Here is an 18510-nt window from a genome sequence, read left to right on the forward strand (position 1 = left end):
GCACTTAAGTGATTATTGTAGAGTTGAAGGCTTGATTCAGTCTCAGAAGATATATATATACACACATATATATACATATATATACAATATAAATACCTACTATCTTAACTGCAGTGCATTGGTGTACTTATCCAAGTATGAAATTTTAAGTCCTGAAGCAACCACATAAGATAGAAGAGATTACTTATAACAAATGAGTCCTAGCAAGAAACTGAATGAAGGGCTGCTGCCTCCAGTAGTTGAAATCAAGTTGAAATCAGTAAATCCAAGGAATGGCAAATTTACCTCTTGCTCTCAGTATGTCTGGGTGTGCAAGGGATGCAGGTACTCCACAGTCCTCTGCTTTCCCCTTGGAAATAGATGATTCAAGCATCGAACAAGGCATTTGCATGTTTTCCTTTAAAAATGAGTGGGATGAAGGATGTTTGCAGACCAACCCATCCATGCAATTTCAATCATCTACAGGCTTTTTAACTGAACCATTTCCACTGTCATAAAAATAAAGTGGAAAATGCAGTATGTTTTATAATTAATCCAGAGATGACTTTATACATTTTTGGATGTGGTATTCTAGGTAGTTTATAATGTCACAGGACTTAAGTTTTTAAATCTTTCCTTGAAGTTCAGTCTGAAAGAATAAAAGTTCAAAATACAGAAGAGTTTTGCACTCGGACTGTCTATGTGACTACTTGCTTATGTAGTTATGTACCTGCTTTCAAAGGGAATACTAGCAAGATTTATTGCTATATTATCACAATATATAATCGGCTGCCCTCACAGATATATCTAGACATTACATGACATAAACCAGAAAAATACAGCCTAGGATTTGTTGGAGGTAAGGAACGATCACATTGGGTAAATGTTTAAAGTACTTCAGGGGAATTTTTGCACATGGATAATGTTGGATAGTTATTCCTCAGGAAGGAAAGCTGCAAGTGCATGTTCCCGAGTGTTTCAGTTCTAGAGGAGTACAGTCGAGTAACAGCTGTATATATTTCCTGTTCAGAAATCAGAAACTTGAACAAAGTTTTAAGTGAATTACGGTTTTTCGTGTTCTCACCCTTGTGAACATGGCTGGGCTGAGCATCCACTTCCTTCTTCAAAGCACTACCACTTTTTTCTTAAATCTCTTAAAAACTTTTTTAGGAAGGAAAGGAAAAAACCTTTCTAGCTGTTCCAGGTATCTGTGAAATCAGCTTGGATTAGTTTTTATGAACCTTTAATACTACAACTCCTATTGGTCAAATCAAGTTGTGCATTAATCGTAGTTGCTTGGTCTTTTACAGAAGTACCATGTCATTTTTCCCATGAACTAGTAGTGAGCTTTACAGTCACATGTATTAAAATTACAGATATTGTTTGCATTCTCAGTTGAGAGGACTCTCCTCTGCTGTTTTGCATTAAACTGTAAAGTTACGTAGTTACAGAGTGGTACTAGCTATTTATTATGAGTTATTGTCATTTGTTGAAGACACTGGACGTATCTGTATCTTTACCCAAAACCTGAATTTCCAAGGCTTCTAAAAGGTTCAGTTTTCATTAGCCAGCCTCCCACGTGTCTTTTTGAAGCATGGTTTCTTTCAAAACTGCAATGCTAGGGTCCTAATGCAGGCTATAGTTGTTCTTGTCAGTGAGTGGAAGTAATAATCCAGGATTCTGTTTTCTCATTAGTGTTTGTGGTAATAGAACAGGGAACTATATGTAATTTCCATGTATCCCTTGATACAAATTACAATTTTATAGAGAGTAGTGCTGCAAAGGCAGCTGGTTTTGCTCATCTGTGTCACATGTGGGAGAGGCCCTTGCAGCTGGTCATTTCATGTGTTGACTAGAGAATCTGATGGAGCCTTTGTTATTTAAGTAAGTAACTTTAACAGCAGACAGCACTGACAGAGAATGAGTTTAAATATAATGCTTTTTAAACCCCTTTGTAGTCCTCTCTTTTTGTAACATATTTCAGTTTGGAAAGAGAAACAATTAAGTTAAATAAGCAAATACCCCCTCCTGTTCTACCCCTCTTTCATTTTCAGGAGTTCACAAACTTGTCCAGCACTTCAGTTTACTGTAGTGAGACAACGTTAAAAGTCTTTAACTTATGAGAATTATTCTCCTTTTACAGCTTACATGTCTAATCTAAACTGTCAATATCCTTTTGAAAACAATGAAGTCCTGTTAAGAAAGCCTCCGAGTTGGCTACAATACCTGTGTAATAATTGTGAGCAATTTTCAAAAACTAAAAGAATAGGAACTATTTTAACACTTCAGCAATCCTTTAATGGATGGTATCTGGATGGAAAAGTGGCTGCAAAGATTGCTGTAGTATGTTTTCGGATGGCTTTTATGTGTATGTATTTATAGATGTTTTTACACTGGTTCCATTGTGATGTGTGAGCATATGGGAGTCTTAATCCTATTTCAGAAGCTGATACATTTAACGTATTTATGAGCAAAAATCTCTTGTCCAACTTCCAAGGCTTTTAGAAGTATGGCTGATAAAGCTTTTGTATGTCAGAGGTTGGAGGGATTAATTTGTTTGTAGTACAAGTGAAGATGGTAAACTCAATATTCATGTTCCACAAGTAGAATTCCGGGATTAAAAAGATTTAACAATTAATGGTTTTGAAAAAGTATTCTGCTGCTTTATATCAATCTTGTGTTCCTTCAAAATAGGTTTCAACAGAAGTGACTAACTCAGCACTAACTTTGAGCAGTGGGTTATTAATATACTAACGTTGTTCAGTCAAATTGCATGCACACCATCCCATCTAAGAACAGCTCTGTAGTATCATGGAAGTATGCTAATGCAGTACGTTCTGTTTAACAATTCATTGCTGTTGGGGTTGCAGAATTTTAGTCTCCGGAATATTTTCTCATCTACCCAGATTTTTAAAACCTTCTTGGTAGTTAATTTTTTTCTGATTTAATATGCAACTGCAGTAGGATATTGGTAGGAAATAGCTGCCTGCAAACTAAGATAAGGGACAAGTATGTCAACTTTGGGCTATGTGAGAAGTAACAAATTTGGCTAAATGACTCCAAGGTAGGCGTTTCGTACAGCCTGTAGAGTTCTTGTGTTGGAAAGATTGTTTGTGTTTAGGCTAGAAAGCTGCAGTTGCATGTAGTTAGCTACTGAATTCTTGCTCTGTTATCTCCTTTTTGACTTCTGCCCTTCACTAACCAAAAGAAAACCTTTTATTTTTCTACAGCACTGGTGTTAAAGAGGAAACCACAAACTAAAGGCACTGGAATCAGCAAAGACACTTTTAGAGAAAGTGGAGAAGGTAGAGAATGGAGCTGCAGACTCTACAGGAGGCTCTGAAAGTGGAAATTCAGGTTCACCAGGTAATTTGTATTCTTTCTTGCTTTCGACTTTCAATTTAAAGCAGCGTTAGTATTGCTGATAGTATTACTACTAACGGTAGCATTAAGTAATAGCACTACAACTACAGTAATAATTGTTTTATAACCATGAAGCTACTTTAGGATTTTATACTTTGCATTTTGACCCCACCACCTGCTGAGTTTTAGCAAATGTGAACCATCTCCATATCAGGCTGTGGGTGGGCATTTTTTTTTTTTCCTTTTAATACTTGCACCAGTGATAAAAACATTCTGAAAACTCCATATTCAGCAATTTATGTCTGGAAGCTTCTGAAGCCAACTTCAGCATTCAGTTGGCAGCGGAAGAATATGGTAGAGGAACTTTGAAGTGAAATGGCATAGTGCCGCATAGTCTCATCTGATGCTCCTCCTCCGGAGTGTCTTCTACTTTAGTACCTTCTAAACTTGCACTTGTGTTGTTTTGCTAACCAAAATGTAGCGCTTGGCCTCAAATTTTTACTTTTGGGTATTTTTACTGGTAGCTAGTCTGGTACTATATGGCAGTAGAGTTTCAGTTTGCCATTCTTTTACAATATGAGAAATACTACTACTACTACTAAAGCATAATTTATCAAATGTAAAAGAGGGATTAGAACACTCTCTTACCCTTAAGATGATCTTAAGGTCCTTTCCAACCTTAACCATCTATGATTCTATGACATATGCTTATTAATTCCTGGAACAAAACTCCTCCAGCCATAAATGCAGAGTAGCTGCCAGCTTGTAATGTTAAATTTATCTGTGAGACCTTTTCCGAAGACAGTTACCCAGGTGTTTCTGTTGGATATCTGAAGCTCACAACTGTTACACAGTGGATAAAAGAAATATGTGCTAGGTTATGCTGATTGGTGTAACCTATCATATAACAGTTGCAAAATATTTCCAAATTACCTGGTGACTTGTCTAAACAAGTGTTCTAGATGGCTCATTTAGTAGTTGCTGCAATGATGAACATAGTGCAAGAACTTGAATGGGCAGATTAGGAAACTGAAGCAATGCCTACTTTAACAAAATACAACTTTCAGATGGGGAGGAAAACTTGAAAAAGCTAAAGCTAAATTTCCAGAACTACGAAGTATTTTGCTTTTACCAAACTCCAGGGCCTTTGCATTCAAAACTTCAATGAAGTTATGTAGGTAAGGAAATTCAGAGATTGCCTGGGGCATTTTGCTGCAGGCATTAAAATGTTTAAGGCCAGTCAGTATTTTTCCAAGTCTTATCTGCTGTACGGTGATCAAAACGTTAGTGATGCTTAGGTTTGTAGAACAGAATCTGCCTTGTGTATCTTCATTCCCCTTTTTGCTTAACAAAAGACTTTAAGGCTGTGAGTTTTCAGTAATCTTTAGCATCTGTTCATGATGATGATGACAAACAGGGATGAAGACTGGAAAATGTCCAAAAGGACTTTTTAGGGTTTTTTTAACAACTTCAAAGTTGTTTGACCCTGTTTGTCTTAGCTTTGCCCAGTCCTCATTAAGTGTGCTCTGCCCTGAGATCAACTCTAATTAGATTTAGATCTAGTTGCTGAAACTAGACAAGTCATTATAGCAGAAGGCTGTCTTTTTTCTTCAAGATACTGTATATTCCAGTAATCAGGGCTAAGAAAAAGACGTCTAAATGTTTACAGCGGAAAATAACACTTGCAGCAACATGCTGGGTGCTTCAGTAAACTTCTTTTGAACTGTGCTGGAGTGGTTACTACTCTGCTTGTCAAATGGCCACTGATAGAAATGGAACTGGTTTTACACACACACACACACATAAAGAAATCTTCCCATTAAATGCTTGAGCTGTATTGTATATCTTTGGATTTTGTAACTTAGAGATACAATATAGAATCATAGAATAGTTAGGGTTGGAAAGGACCTTAAGGTCATCTAGTTCCACTTTTGACACTGATCAGGATTGTGGAGAATTGTCTTACTTACATTTTAGTAACTATAGTTACTAAACACTATAGTGTTTCTTTTTCTGAAGATTCTCCAAAAAAACTTGCCAACACTCATACAGCCATAGTTTGTCATCCCGTTGTAAGTGGTGGATGAGTGTCTATGATGAGCATACAAAGTTCAGCTCTGTGCTGTGAGCAAAGCCTCCCAGCTTCCTGATGCAGCGCATTACCTGTGACTGCTCACATAGCTGTGAAAAGGATGCTCAATATGACTGTATTTTTATTTGTAGAATAGCTTCTTGATTCCTGCCTATTCCAGTTCACCTCCAGAACTCTGCCTGAAGCTTTATACTGCTACTTTGGCAAAGTGGATCTTAAAATACCCAAAGGAGGTGTTGAGCTGTTCAGAAAAAGCTCCTTTTTTTTGCTTCATTTTAATGATCAAAGAATCCTCCATAAATGAAGTCTGACCAGGTCACTTGCTGTATCAGAGCACAGCTTGAATATTCAGGTGTTTTCCATGCCAAAGCTGTTGCTTATCCTGAGAAGCCAGGACAAGTAGTCAATTCTGCTACTGTGCTGGCTTAATGAATGTTATTTTGAAACGTTTGCTCTTACAGCTTTGATCACAAGAGGTGTTCAAGGAGTTGTATTTAGCTGTTCTCACAGAAGGGTTGGGTTTCATGGATGATTCTTTGAGCTGATGTGTGGAGAGAACCCAAAACATCCTTTTGCTTTTCTGAAAAGATCATTAGGTTTTAAAATACCTTAAATTTAGTTTGTGTTCAGGGGGTCAGTGCAAAAGAGCATTATATTTTTATTTGCTTATGGTTGGATGATGCAGTATTGTGTGATCCTTAGATTTAACAATATTTGATGAACAGTTCACAGTCACTGCCTGTACTGTCTCATGGCTGAGTTTGTGCAAGCACTTTGTACAAAAACTAACAGATTTGTTGCTCTTCAAACTCTGATCTGGCAGAAAGCACCGAGGAAAAACAAGCTAAGCATGCAAGCAAAAGGGTAATATAACACCTTAGCTCTGTGACACTGAATGGCAGCATGATAAAACAATAATATTAAGTGTAGATAAATGCCAAGTGATGCACTTTGGAAAAGCAATCCTGGTTTTACATCTGCAATAGCAGGCTGTGAAGTAGCTATTGGCTCTTGCAGTGTCAGAGTACTTCAGTGTTGTAGTTTTAAACTTTGTCTCCAGGTGATAGAGATGAATTAGAGAAGTGCAGGGAAGAGCACTAAGAGTGAACCCATCACTGGATTGATTCCTGTATGAGGAGGCTTCCAGTGTGATGAGCAATGACTGATGGGGGAATATGTGGTGTGGAAAAAAATGTAGGAGGAAGTTGAATAGAGAAACAGCCATAGATTCATAGAATATCTTGATTTGGGAGAGACCCATAAGGATCTTTGAGTCTGACTTCCAACTCCTCTTGACTTGAGGCAAGGCTGGTTTTCCATAGTTCTGTTTGCCCTCACACTTGCATTATCAGGAGCAGATTCAGAAGGAAAAGGAGGTCCTTTTATGTGAGAGTCCTGTACTTCAACTTGGAACTTATTGTCACAGAATCTTGAGTGTTTGCCTGAGTCCAAAAGTAATTAAGGCAGATTAATGGAAGAAGAAATGTGTTACTAGCTGTTAAACCTAAGACATAATCTTTAAAGACATCAGAGGTATAGATTCCTTAAAGATGGGAAATAACACTCTGTGCTTGTCCAGCACAGGCATCATGCTGATACCTCTGCCTGCTAAGAAAATTCAGCAGGTAAACCTTGTCTGATGCAGAATTATCTTTCTGTTACACTTTTTATAGGTAAACCCTTTTTAGGATGTGAAATGAAATAAACTTTTTAATTAGTTGTCAAAGTCTGAATTCTCTTGAGTGGTATCAGTGCAGGTGGAATGAAACATGTTTCTCTTGCTTTGTCCTTCTGTTTCACACTCCTTTTCTTGATTCTGAAGAGCAAATAGGGAAGAAAGTACAGACTTTACATGGTTCTTTGCATATGTGGAAGGGACGTAGCAATGTGATGAATAAATGTGGCTGTAACCAAAAAAGAAACTGGGAATTTTTTGTTCACATTGCATTTTCATCCTGGGCCTTGGTTTTCTTTGGTGACAGCCTGGTAACTTTTTTCCTTGCTTAGGAATAGACAGCTTTCTCTTGCAGCTGCCTGAAGGAAGTGAAGGAGGAAGAATAGTGAATGGTAACCATCTGTCTGCTTTCCCTTGGATGTGGAGGGCATCTATGCTACAATGATCTCAATCTCTCTCTGAGGGAGAAAAGTGGCAGAGATACTTTGGAACATGGGTCTTCCATGTGGTACCAGCCAAGCCAACACACGGACGGACCCTTAGTACTTGAAACATTCTGCTCTTGAATATACAAACAGCTTTTGTGCCTGCAGCAGTTATTTGTGATTTGTGTTTCTTGTGACTGCAAGCAAAGAAGGCAGCAGTTCTAGAGGAGACACAGCTATTAGAGTATTTTACCCAGCTGGCTTAAATTGTCCTTAAAAGACATCACTTGTTTGAGAGCTGTTTAGGAAAAGCAGCAAAAGTGGTGGCTTAGTGCAGTAGTCTTACTATATTAATTAGGATGGGTTGGAAATGATGGATTCCAGGCCTTGTTGTTGAAGTGGTGTAAACTGAATAGTTTGCTTTTGCAAAAGTTCTTAAGAATGTTGAATTTTCAACTCTTAAACAAGATCCATAATGAAATTGTGTTGTTGCATCTTTTTTCTTTTTAGAAATTGGTTGCCCAAATGAAGCAAGATCCGCAGGTAACTATTGAGTTTTATATTGCATTATTTAGCCTTAAAAATAAAGGAAGTAACAGTGCATGAAGCTTGAAAATTGTAGATATTTCTCAATCATGTTCTACTTGCTATCAGTGTTTAGAATGACTGCCTATAGTTTAAAACAAAACCAATACTTTTAGCTTTATGGAGCCTTTTGACTCCTTCATAGTTTAAGTCGCGTAACTCTTGCAGATTATGGTGCAGTTTAAACATGCAGCAGGCTTCTCATTCTATTGGAAGCTGCTCTTCATAAAATCTGCCAGCACTAGAATTTGCTTTCTTCATTTTTTTGAGTATCAGAAGGTTGTACAAGAAGAGATAGGATATTCTGTCCAATAAATATTGTCCAAATAGAGCATGTAGCTTAAGGCTATGTTCAGATTGCCTGTTTTAGGTATCCAGCTTCAGCAGTGTAGTGTGCAGAGAGTGCACTTGGAATTCAGATGCTTCTGAGCTACTGAAACTAGATTATACATAGAGAGTAGAATTCATCTGTTCCTCAGTGGCTGTGGAACAAGACTGGGTTGTCTTGCACAGCAGTTAAGCACTCCAGTGTGCTGATTGAGTTCTGTGGAGTTCTCTAACCAGTTTGAAATGTTGAGTAGTGGGATAAAGGCAGCTCTCTTGAGGCTTGCTATGATGTGTTTCCATCCCCATACAATGCTGGATGTCATGTAAGTTTTTAAGCATATGTTTTTCTGAGCTCAGTGGAGTGCAAAGACAGCTTTTGTAACAGTCAAGTATTTAGGCCCCTGGCAGGGGGGGATGAACAGGGAGTGCTGTTGGAAAATCTGCTTTGTAGAATTTCCTTATTCTGATGGCACCAGGGTAAGGTCTGCTAGTCTTACTTGTTGGGAAAGTCTGCCAATGATAAACTTGCAGGGCAATTTGCTTTCAGTTCAGGAAGAGTAAATCTGGTCCCTGCTTCCAATGCTCATAATGCATTTTAATCCCCAGTTATTAAGTGGAATCTAGAAGAAGGGAGGATAACTGGTCAGTATCTGGTTTTGCTGGAATTGTGTGTATATTGGAGAAGACTATCTACAAACTGAGACTGTAATGCATTTCAAAATTATATGGAGGAATATAAAAATAGGGAAGTTGTCCTGAACGTGAAGTTCCTTTAAGGATACTAATGACAGGAACTATGTTTTAGTATTTCAGTGCAGCACAGAAAACCTGTGTTATCTAGTGTAAAGAGTTTACAACATAAATAAGAACAAAAATAGTGGGGGGGGAAAGAGGAGAAATCAGGGAATTTTGCTTCCCTGTCACGTTTCTGCGGAGTTTCACAGGCTTTAAAGTGAAGACAGATTTTTATATTTTAGCTTTAGTCAGAAACAGATAATCCTGCTAAAATAGTTTCCTGACTGCATCTTTATAGTGATGTTTATGGCTTTCATATCTTAAACTTAAGAAAGTGCTATTGTAAGCAAAGTGCTGATATGAATGATGTGTTAATACAAATGTAATTCTCTTAAATACAGTCTAAGGCATAAATGTACATAGAAATAAAGAAATGTGTGCCTTCATTTGACATATGTGTCAAGTAAGATTTAATAGATAAGTTTGCTGCTGGTCTACACAGTCAAATGTATGATAATGTCTTTGTATAAGTAGCATAAGTGGGAATGCTTTAGGTAATACATCATAGCATGCTACTGTAAACAATATAATACTACTGTATTATATCTTTACAAATTAAATGAGAAATGTTTGTTAGCTTGATGAAATGTGCAAATGCGCTTTATAATATGGTAAGCACTAATGGATGTTTTAATGAAATCTTCATTCCAAACTGAGTTGTTTCTGAGTGCTAGAAAAGTCCTCTGGTTATCATTGCACTCAGTAACTTAACCAAGGCTTTGTTGAGCCTCTTGAATCTTATTGGCTGTACCTGTACATCCAGAGGTGCTGTTTGTAGTGTACAAAACAAACTCAAACAAAAAAACAAACCACCTTCCTGCTACTACTCTCTGTTAACAAATGGAATATCTTTCTCACAGATATTTTTTCTTTCTAATCAGAACGCTGATTTGAAGAAACAGCTTCATGAACTTCAAGCCAAAATCACAGCTCTGAGTGAGAAACAGGTAGGGAAACAGAGATGGATTTTTAACACCTTGCTCCAAAGATTTCACTTTTCCTAGCTTCCAAGAGAGCTGCTAAACTTTTAAGTGCAAAAATAAGTATGAGCAGCCAGACGCTTCTCATTTGTATTTGATTTGAGTTATTGCTACTCTATCAAACAAGCAACTAGAGTAATCAGTGGAAGCTATAGCAATTTCTCTTGCGTTGAAACTAATGTTTTATATTAAGGAAGCTGGGAAAATGAATTTTGTCACTTCCTTTATTATTATCTTGAAAACTTATTCTAAACCAGACTGTTCTGGTTTAGGTAAAGTGGGTCCATACTGTCTGGATGAGAATGCTGGAATTTTTCTGTGTGTCTAGGCCAACTAAATTGATGTCAGTTACGGGTACATAATAGACGTTTGGAAGTCAGTGTGCTTTTACCATGATAAATTATACTACAATTGTCTTACATTTGCTATTTAGTAGGAATTCTCTTTGACAGATCTGAAGTGTAAGTAATAATTACAACTGAATACTTAATAGAAAGGTTGTGGAACTTGAAAATGTGTCTTGTGGGTAACTAGAAGGAAAATAAGTAACACAGACATCCACAAAACTGGTTCTCATGTTTCTCAAATAACAAAACAGTAACATATGCAAAAAATCCTCATACAGAACTGCCCTCCAAAACAAAACTGACTTGAGGAGTCAATTGTATTGCTGTTATGTCAGTAATAGAACCAATAGATTAAGAGGTAACACCTTTGAGGAGGGGAAAGAACATGTGCATAGGTAAGCATAGAGTTATGCATCAGTGTCACATGTAAATACCTGCATTCAACTGTTATCTGCATGTGTTCTGAGAATTACTTTTCCAAAGGAAATGGGCAGACAGTGATTAACATTTATCTACAAATTGTTTGCTAAATAATTACAGTGTGTTTTAGTAGTGGAACAGTGAGTGTAGGAAGGCACACGTAAGGATAATAAAGAAAATGATTTTTTAATGAGAATACTAATTCAATAAAAATGGAGGTTTTGCTGATGTGGTGGCATGCCTCTCTTGAAGATGATTTATTCTCTAAAACCAGCATGAGGCTCTGCATGTGGCTGTGTCTCACAGCAAGCGGCTTCAGAAATCTCTGATAAGCTCTGGAGGCCCATGGTAATTTCAGAGTTAGCTAGCCTTGATGCCACAAAGCAAATCATACTGACTCTGAGTTCACATGGTCAGCAGGGACGGTGAGATGGGAAGGTAAGAAATGAGTGAGTGTGTCTTACTGTAACTTTTAAACTTGGATTCATAACTCTTGAAGGTTATGTTAGGGTATGATAATAATTCTTGTCAATTATCCATCACCAGAAATGCAACTCTATCTTTTCTGCTGAAAATTACAGCTCAATGAACTAAAGCACACTCGTTTGTGGCATGAACATGGGCTGTTTCCAGAAGACTTTGAAAACCAAGTTTTTTACTTCACTTCTACCACACAGAAAATACAGTCAATACAAAGTCACAGTCCAGTTTCCTTCATTGTACATTTATGGTTTTGATTATCAGTAGAACAGTGAACTTCTCTGTTATGTTTAAGTATCTCGTTATATCTACCGCTGGACCACAGAGCTGCCCGTGTCCCAGGTGAAAGCGGTATTAATGAAGTATGGGTGCTAAAATGCATTGGTCATGGCAAATGTGAGTTCTAGAAAAAATCCCTACAACTTCCCAATGCAGAGAAATGCTCACTGCCTCTTATTTTTAGGTCTCTGTGGTACAGACATCTGTGGCTTAGCAGTGCAGAGCTGAGCAGCATCTTAGAGATTACAGCAAAGCCCCTTTTTTCCTCCTCTTCTCGCTTTAATTTCTCTTTAGGAAAAATAATTACTATCAATTGTTTTATGGGGAGAATATTATCCAACAACTTAATTTGCACACAGCATGGAGAAATGTGTGGTTTTGCATAATAAACAAATGCTTTACATTGTGCAGTGCATTTCTGAGGAGGAAGAGTGCAAAATGTGTTATTTCTACTCTTGTTTAGAGCCAAGTAAGTAGTCTTGATATCTGGCATCCAAGGAATAAACTCTGAGGGCCCAATTCCACTCTGGACAGTGACAGGAGGCATGAGTGTCACTGTTTGATTAGTTTTTCACACTTCATTAAAAGCTCAAGTTCCAGCCTGCGTGGTTGTCCCTACTCCTTGACAGTGTTGCAGAGCTAATATCCTGATGTTGAGAGGCAGATAGCATAGTATTTCTGGCTCCTGCAATATTATGTCAGCCTAATGAACTCTTTTTCTTTGCTCTCTTATTTAGTGAAGTTGCATGAAGACTTGTGCAAGAACTGAGCCAGTGGTAGGTTAGCTAAAAGCTTTTAGTTGCTTTAGGACTTCTCTCCATTTCTGAAGCATTGTGAGAGTAGCACAGACACTTGCTGCCAGTTGCTGCAGTGATTCAGTGTGGCTTAGGTTTCTTGCTGAGAATTAATAATGGCAGCTCTGTTTGGAAGTTTGTGAAATTGAAGAGATCTGGCAAAGGACAAAAGGAAAGCAAGTAGGCTGTGCAGTGTGTAGGCTTAAGCCTAAAGGAATTCATTAGCTGATGCAGGGTTCAACTCCTATAGTCGAAGGTATGTCGTGTATTCATATGCTTTTTGACAATGTGAAAGAGGTGAAAATAAATGCTTTGATTTGTTTCACCTGAGAGCTGATGGAGCAGTGTATGCTGGTTGTGATAGCTTATGGAAGGAAAACTACAGAAAGTGGAAAAACTTGAAGATAACTTGCATTTAAAGGCAAGTAAACATGAATCCTTCAGACAGTAATTTTCCTCTGTTCGTCTCTTTGTTATTACTGTGGAGTTCTAAACTGTGCTTGCCTTATTTTACTAATGTGGGGGCAATAAGGTGATGTCAGTTTAACAATCGTATTCCTATAAGTGTGAGTGCTGCAGTGTGGGAACCTGAACGCAGGGGTTTTAAACTGGTTTCCTCTTTCTTCCCCCACCCTGCTCTCCATTAAAGAGAAGTCAAAAGTCACTGTCTGCAAAACAGTTTTAATTGCAAAATTGAAGCTTGGGTTGTAAATATGAATGAATTCTTTTGCTGTGCAGCAGTTCTATTATGTTTTCATGTTTCTTTGTAAGAAAGCCAGAGTCTTAGGAGTCGGCACTCTTTCACTTTGTATTCTGTGAGAGTGTCTTCCTTTGGTATTCTGTTTTGTAGGCTTTTATAATGACCTATCACTACTCCTCTTTTGTCTGGGTTAAATATGTTCACATAAAGAATTGTATTCTTGAATTTTTCCTTGAGGAAGTTTACCAGTGTGCACTCTTTTTGCTTTGGGGAGGTGGAGTGGAAGTTACGTGACAGCAGGGAAAGACTGAGATAGAGCAGGGCTAACGTAAAAGAGCAGAAGAGATGTGATCCTGAAGCAACACCTTTTTTCTACTTCTTTCCATACATAGCTAATTAAAAAGTTACAATAGGATGTTGTAGTATGTCATAATTGAGTATGTATCGTAACAGTACTCTTTTCCAGCGGCGAGGAAGAAGTCACATTTATTTGCCTAAAGCAATGTAAAGAAAGAAGTGGGCAGCAAACAAATGCATTTTATCAATATCATGGTAAATGCAGAGAAATTTCTACATCTGTTCTTCTCCCCATTTCTTGGAAAAGTTGGAGCAACATTGTACCTTAAATGTGGCAAACAGCTTCCAGGGATAGTCTTTTGACCTTATGGTAAAGATGTGATAAGCATATCCTAGGGTAATAGCTTGGCTCTTTCCCTTGTGTTTGAAGGGAAAATAAAAGGTCTCTTAGCGTAGTTGCAAAGAAATTCATTGCATCTTCAAGAAAACAGTCTTGTGAAATCTAGACTAGTATTCTAATGCATTTGCTCACGTGGAAAGAATAAAGTGAATCCCTTTGTTATTCTGATTTCTGAAGAGTTGTATAGACTTGTATGGAAAAGTACTCAGTTGATAGCATAGAGATACTTGTGTGTTTATTTTTCAGGGGGGGAAATGTTTAACATACTTTACTGTGAAGAGTAGTTGAAGCTGTAGAATATAATGGGAAAAAAGCATGCTATAAAAGTGAGCTTATCTCTTTCATTATGAATAGGCAAATCTAGTGAATTAGAATCATAGAATAGTTATGGTTGGAAAGGACCTTAAGTTCATCTAGTTCTAAACCCCCTGCCATGGGCAGGGACACCTCACACTGAACCATGTCAGCCAAGGCTCTATCCAACCTGGACTTGAACACCGCCAGCGATGGAGCATTCACAGCTTCCCTAGACAACCCATTCCAGTGCCTCATCACCCTAACAGCAAAGAACTTCTTCCTTATACCCAAGCTGAACTTCCCCTGTTTAAGTTTTAACCCGTTACCCCTTGTCCTATCACTGCAGTCCCTAATGAAGAGTCCCTCCCCAGCATCCTTATAGTCCCCCTTCAGATACTGGAAGGCTGCTCTGAGGTCTCCTCGCAGCCTTCTCTTCTCCAGACTGAACAGTCCCAACTTTCTCAGGCTATCTTCATACGGGAGGTGCTCCAGTCCCCTGATCATTCTCGTGGCCTCCTCTGGACTTGTTCCAGCAGCTCTATGTCCTTTTTATGTTGAGGACACCAGAACTGCACACAGTGCTGCAAGTGAGGTCTCACGAGAGCAGAGTAGAGGGGCAGGATCACCCTCCTTCGAATTCTGCTTCTATTTAAAGGTTACAGCAAATGGAGGTAGTTGAGGTTATTTTAAATCCTGTGTGTTCAGGGTGAGACTGCTTTTAACCTTGCCACTAAATACATAAGTAATGGGATAGGGAGCTTGGGGGAGATTTAAGAGTGGTAGTGTAACTTAACCGTAGTTTTATGTAGTTGAATAAATGTAAACACGTGGTTTAGACTGACAAAGGAAACTTGTTATTTAAGTCTTCAAAAGATGTCAGGAATAGATTTAAGCATTAATGTTGCTATATTTATTACAGGTACCATAACTGGGTAATGAAAAGATTGGTAATGTGCATAAATTCATCCTGGGAGACTGTTCTTTTTGAGCGCTTGTCAGTCAGAGTAAAGGTGAATTTTTACAGAGGCTTTTTGAACACATTATCAGAAAATTGTACCCGAAACATGTTCCATCATGTTCTGTAAAGATGAAAGGCAGGGTTTTGGTGAGAGAAAAGTAAGCACAGGAAAGCTAGAGAGCAGGAGGGAAACTGGGCACAGCTGATGGGTAGGAAGGAGCACTTTGAAATGCTTCTGTATCAGACGGTAGGCAAGATATGCCCGTATGTTGTAGATGCACTTAATGAATACCATGAGAACTTTAGGGCTGGAAATAAATAATGAAGTCACTTCCTTCTTCCTACCAGTTTTGCCTGGAGTTTCTTATCCCTCCTTACCCCAAGGTCCATCAAGGGCATATTAAAATGCTAGTTGTTCTGTCAGTAATGGAGAAAGTGTGCAATATGAATGTGTGGTAACAAATAACTCGAGGCAGGTGATGCTTAATTTCCGTTCCAGTTGTTTATCCCTAACTGTATGTATTACTAAACACCTATCTTCTTTAAGTATATGGCATGAATGATAAAGATATGCTAATTTCCATGTAACTGCAAGCACTGATTTGTGCCAACTGTTTATAAAGCAGTCTTAAAATACATGGAAAAACAATTTTGTACCTTCCCAGAGTTTGGTTTTAATAATGAAACCCTGTAGTGATACACTCCGATCTGCCTCCTCCTCCTGTAATTGACTATTTATAGTTTCCTTTCTTAGACAGTTTGAAGTAGTCACTCTTCCTGTCAAAAGCTACTGGTTTATCTGGATGTCAGGAAGAGTAAGTTAACAGCCTCTGTGAATCATCAGACCCTTTTGAACCCTCTGATCAGTGTGAACAGCACCTGTTTCGAAGGTGAATGTTTGCTTGAGAAATCTGCATGAGCTTACTATTTTAATCTTTGGTATTTATTTAATTTGCATCCAAATTTTGTGGGAAAATGTGAATATAATGACTTCTCATTAAGTTATCATCTCCCATATTCTCAAGATATACTGGCTGAAGTGAATGTTGAACATTGTACAGATGATTGTAGATAGGCAGAGTGCATGCATCTCTCCCTGCTGCCTCTTTTGCCCCGAATTCTCCTGCAAAACTGATATTATAATCATCTGCGTATGACTGAAATATTGCTAAGCTTTCTCAGACCTTTTTGTAATGCTTAAATCACGATTAAACCCATATTGGCATCTGAACTTGGATTCCCCGTTCTTCTCTTAGTGTAACTCCACCTAGACTCCTCACTGCTGGTCTGTGAACTTAATTTTTGCCCATCTAAATATACATTAGCACCAGAGTAACTTAATTTAGGAAGTGCAAGCAACCATTTAATGGTATCACTAAAAAGAACAAAACACCCCCCACACCCTACCCCTGCTACCCTTCCTTTAGCACTGCTTTTTTGGCACGATTTGTTAATTTTTGAGTTTGTGCTGTATGTAAGCCAGGTTTGGATGCAGCTGAAGAACTTTTTTAATTGAGCCTCATTGGATACATCTTTCATCTTCATGTAAGCCAAGGCACAACTCCAAAAGAGCCTGCTCTGCTTGAAAATCAACATTGTAGCTAGAAAATGGGCAGTTAAACCACCGTATTTCCTTCAAAATCCCATCCTGATGGGGAGAGTTGGTTATTAGGTGCTCTTGCATGTCTTGACTTGCTGGATAACCTCACACATGGCTAGTTATTGCAAGGCCTGCTGTTCCCTTTTCCCTTTTATACTTGGAGGAAAGACAAGCGAAACATCAGATTGTGGTGACTGGGATTTAGGATGTTTTGTGTAGCACCCTTAAAGGCATCTTAGTTGGAGGCTGAGAGAAAGGATTAGATCTACTAATGAATTTTTATAAGTGAAAACAGCTGAAAACAGCCCATTCTGCTCCATTCTGCATGCCTCGGTGGAACCTCAGAGCCACAGAAACAGCGTTTTTATTTATTCCAAGTGTATCAGTGTTAGCAGATTCTTGGATTTGATTCCCTTTCTGGACCCTTACGGGTCTTTAGTCCCTGTTGGAGTTGTTTCGGCTGTTCTGAAAACTGTTCAACTTTGAAAGGGAGAAGAGAGAAAGACACTGCATCTAATGCTCAGAATGCAGGCAAAAACTTGTCTTTGCTGTTTGTTCTCTGTTGCCTGGTTCTTGATTTGAAAATAAGCTTCTTCCTGAAATAGTGCTTTTTGAACTATGAGTTACTGAATGTAGTACAGCTGTGGGCTAAAATACTTGTATTAGGAAAGATTATCTTATTTAATGGTACTGTGCCAAGAACAAGACTGACAAGGGCAGTCAGTGTGAGGTGGTGTTTTCCAGCATCTGGGTTACACGTTGCACCCTCATAGTGCTTTGTGAATTCTCTCAGTTCAGCTCTTCATGCTTATTTTTGAGAGGGACTGAGGTGAATGTGGTATTCTCGCACTGCTTCCGTGCTGCCAGTTTGGAATTGGTTTCTGTTCAGTCCTGGCCTTTATAGGTGGACCAGGGGTCCTTTGTTCTGAATACTGGATAAATAAGTAGGAAATGTGCCTTTATGGGAGTGATTTAGAGAGGAGATGGCATACTAAGGAGGCATGAGAGGGCCAGATGAATGTACAGTACTTAGGAAAGCTTGTTTTAGGGTTTGCCTTTTGTATTAGAATAAATGCTATCTTCCCTGCTCTAGCCACCATGAGGGCTTTTTCTCATTTTATTGTGGAGACGATGATGAGCTTGGGCCTGGAAGGGCTTGAAGAGGGAGCAAACATTAAGCGTAAAAGGGTAAGAATGCCCTCTATGGGGTTTCACTAAGTCTCATAGAATGGTTTGGGATGGAAGGGACCTTAAAGCTCATCCAGTTCCAACCCCTGCCATGGGCAGGGACACCTTCCACTAGAACAGGTTGCTCCAAGCCCCATCCAACCTGGCCTCTAACGCTGCCTAGGATGGGGCAGCCACAGCTTCTCTGGGCACCTGTGCCAGCACCTGAGCACCCTCACAGGGAAGAACTTGTTCCTAATATCTAATCTAAATCCCTGCTCTTTCAGTTTGAAGTTTCATCTGGCCTTGTTATCTATTTTAGACATACCTACTTGGTACTGTTGTAGGGAGAGAATGCAGCCTTCACCCTCAGCAAACATCAGTGTTCACTGAAGTTATAATCTGCTAAGCATTTTCTGTCCATGGAATTAAATGAGTGGTTTATATTTTTCAAATGTGGGTCAAGTCACTGTGAATTTTACTATTTGTGGCCAGTGCAGTCAGTTTCTTTCAGTGTTGCTCTCATTTCTGCGTTAACTTTTAAGATACT

At 38.6% G+C, this 18510-nt stretch overlaps 1 protein-coding gene across 11 annotated transcripts in view; it reads left to right on the forward strand.

Annotated features, from left to right (window-relative positions):
• PHF21A (PHD finger protein 21A) overlaps nucleotides 1–18510 on the forward strand; it is a 132142-nt gene that overhangs the window by 31618 nt on the left and 82014 nt on the right. For 6 of the 11 annotated variants that reach the window (XM_061343431.1, XM_061343425.1, XM_061343428.1 and 3 more), the window contains exons 3-5: nucleotides 3210–3345; nucleotides 8045–8077; nucleotides 10102–10188. In XM_061343431.1, coding sequence (XP_061199415.1) covers nucleotides 3292–3345; nucleotides 8045–8077; nucleotides 10102–10188 — 174 coding nt within the window. In that variant the 5' untranslated portion in view covers nucleotides 3210–3291. The remainder of the gene's footprint in view (nucleotides 1–3209; nucleotides 3346–8044; nucleotides 8078–10101; nucleotides 10189–18510) is intronic. The other 5 variants (XM_061343433.1, XM_061343432.1, XM_061343430.1 and 2 more) reach the window with 1 other exon arrangement.

This window comes from Neopsephotus bourkii, unplaced genomic scaffold, assembly GCF_033783945.1.
Source record: "Neopsephotus bourkii isolate Nb327-2 ecotype Australia unplaced genomic scaffold, CSIRO-AGI_Nbou_v1 NB_1825, whole genome shotgun sequence".
NCBI classification, from domain to species: Eukaryota; Metazoa; Chordata; class Aves; order Psittaciformes; family Psittacidae; genus Neopsephotus; species Neopsephotus bourkii.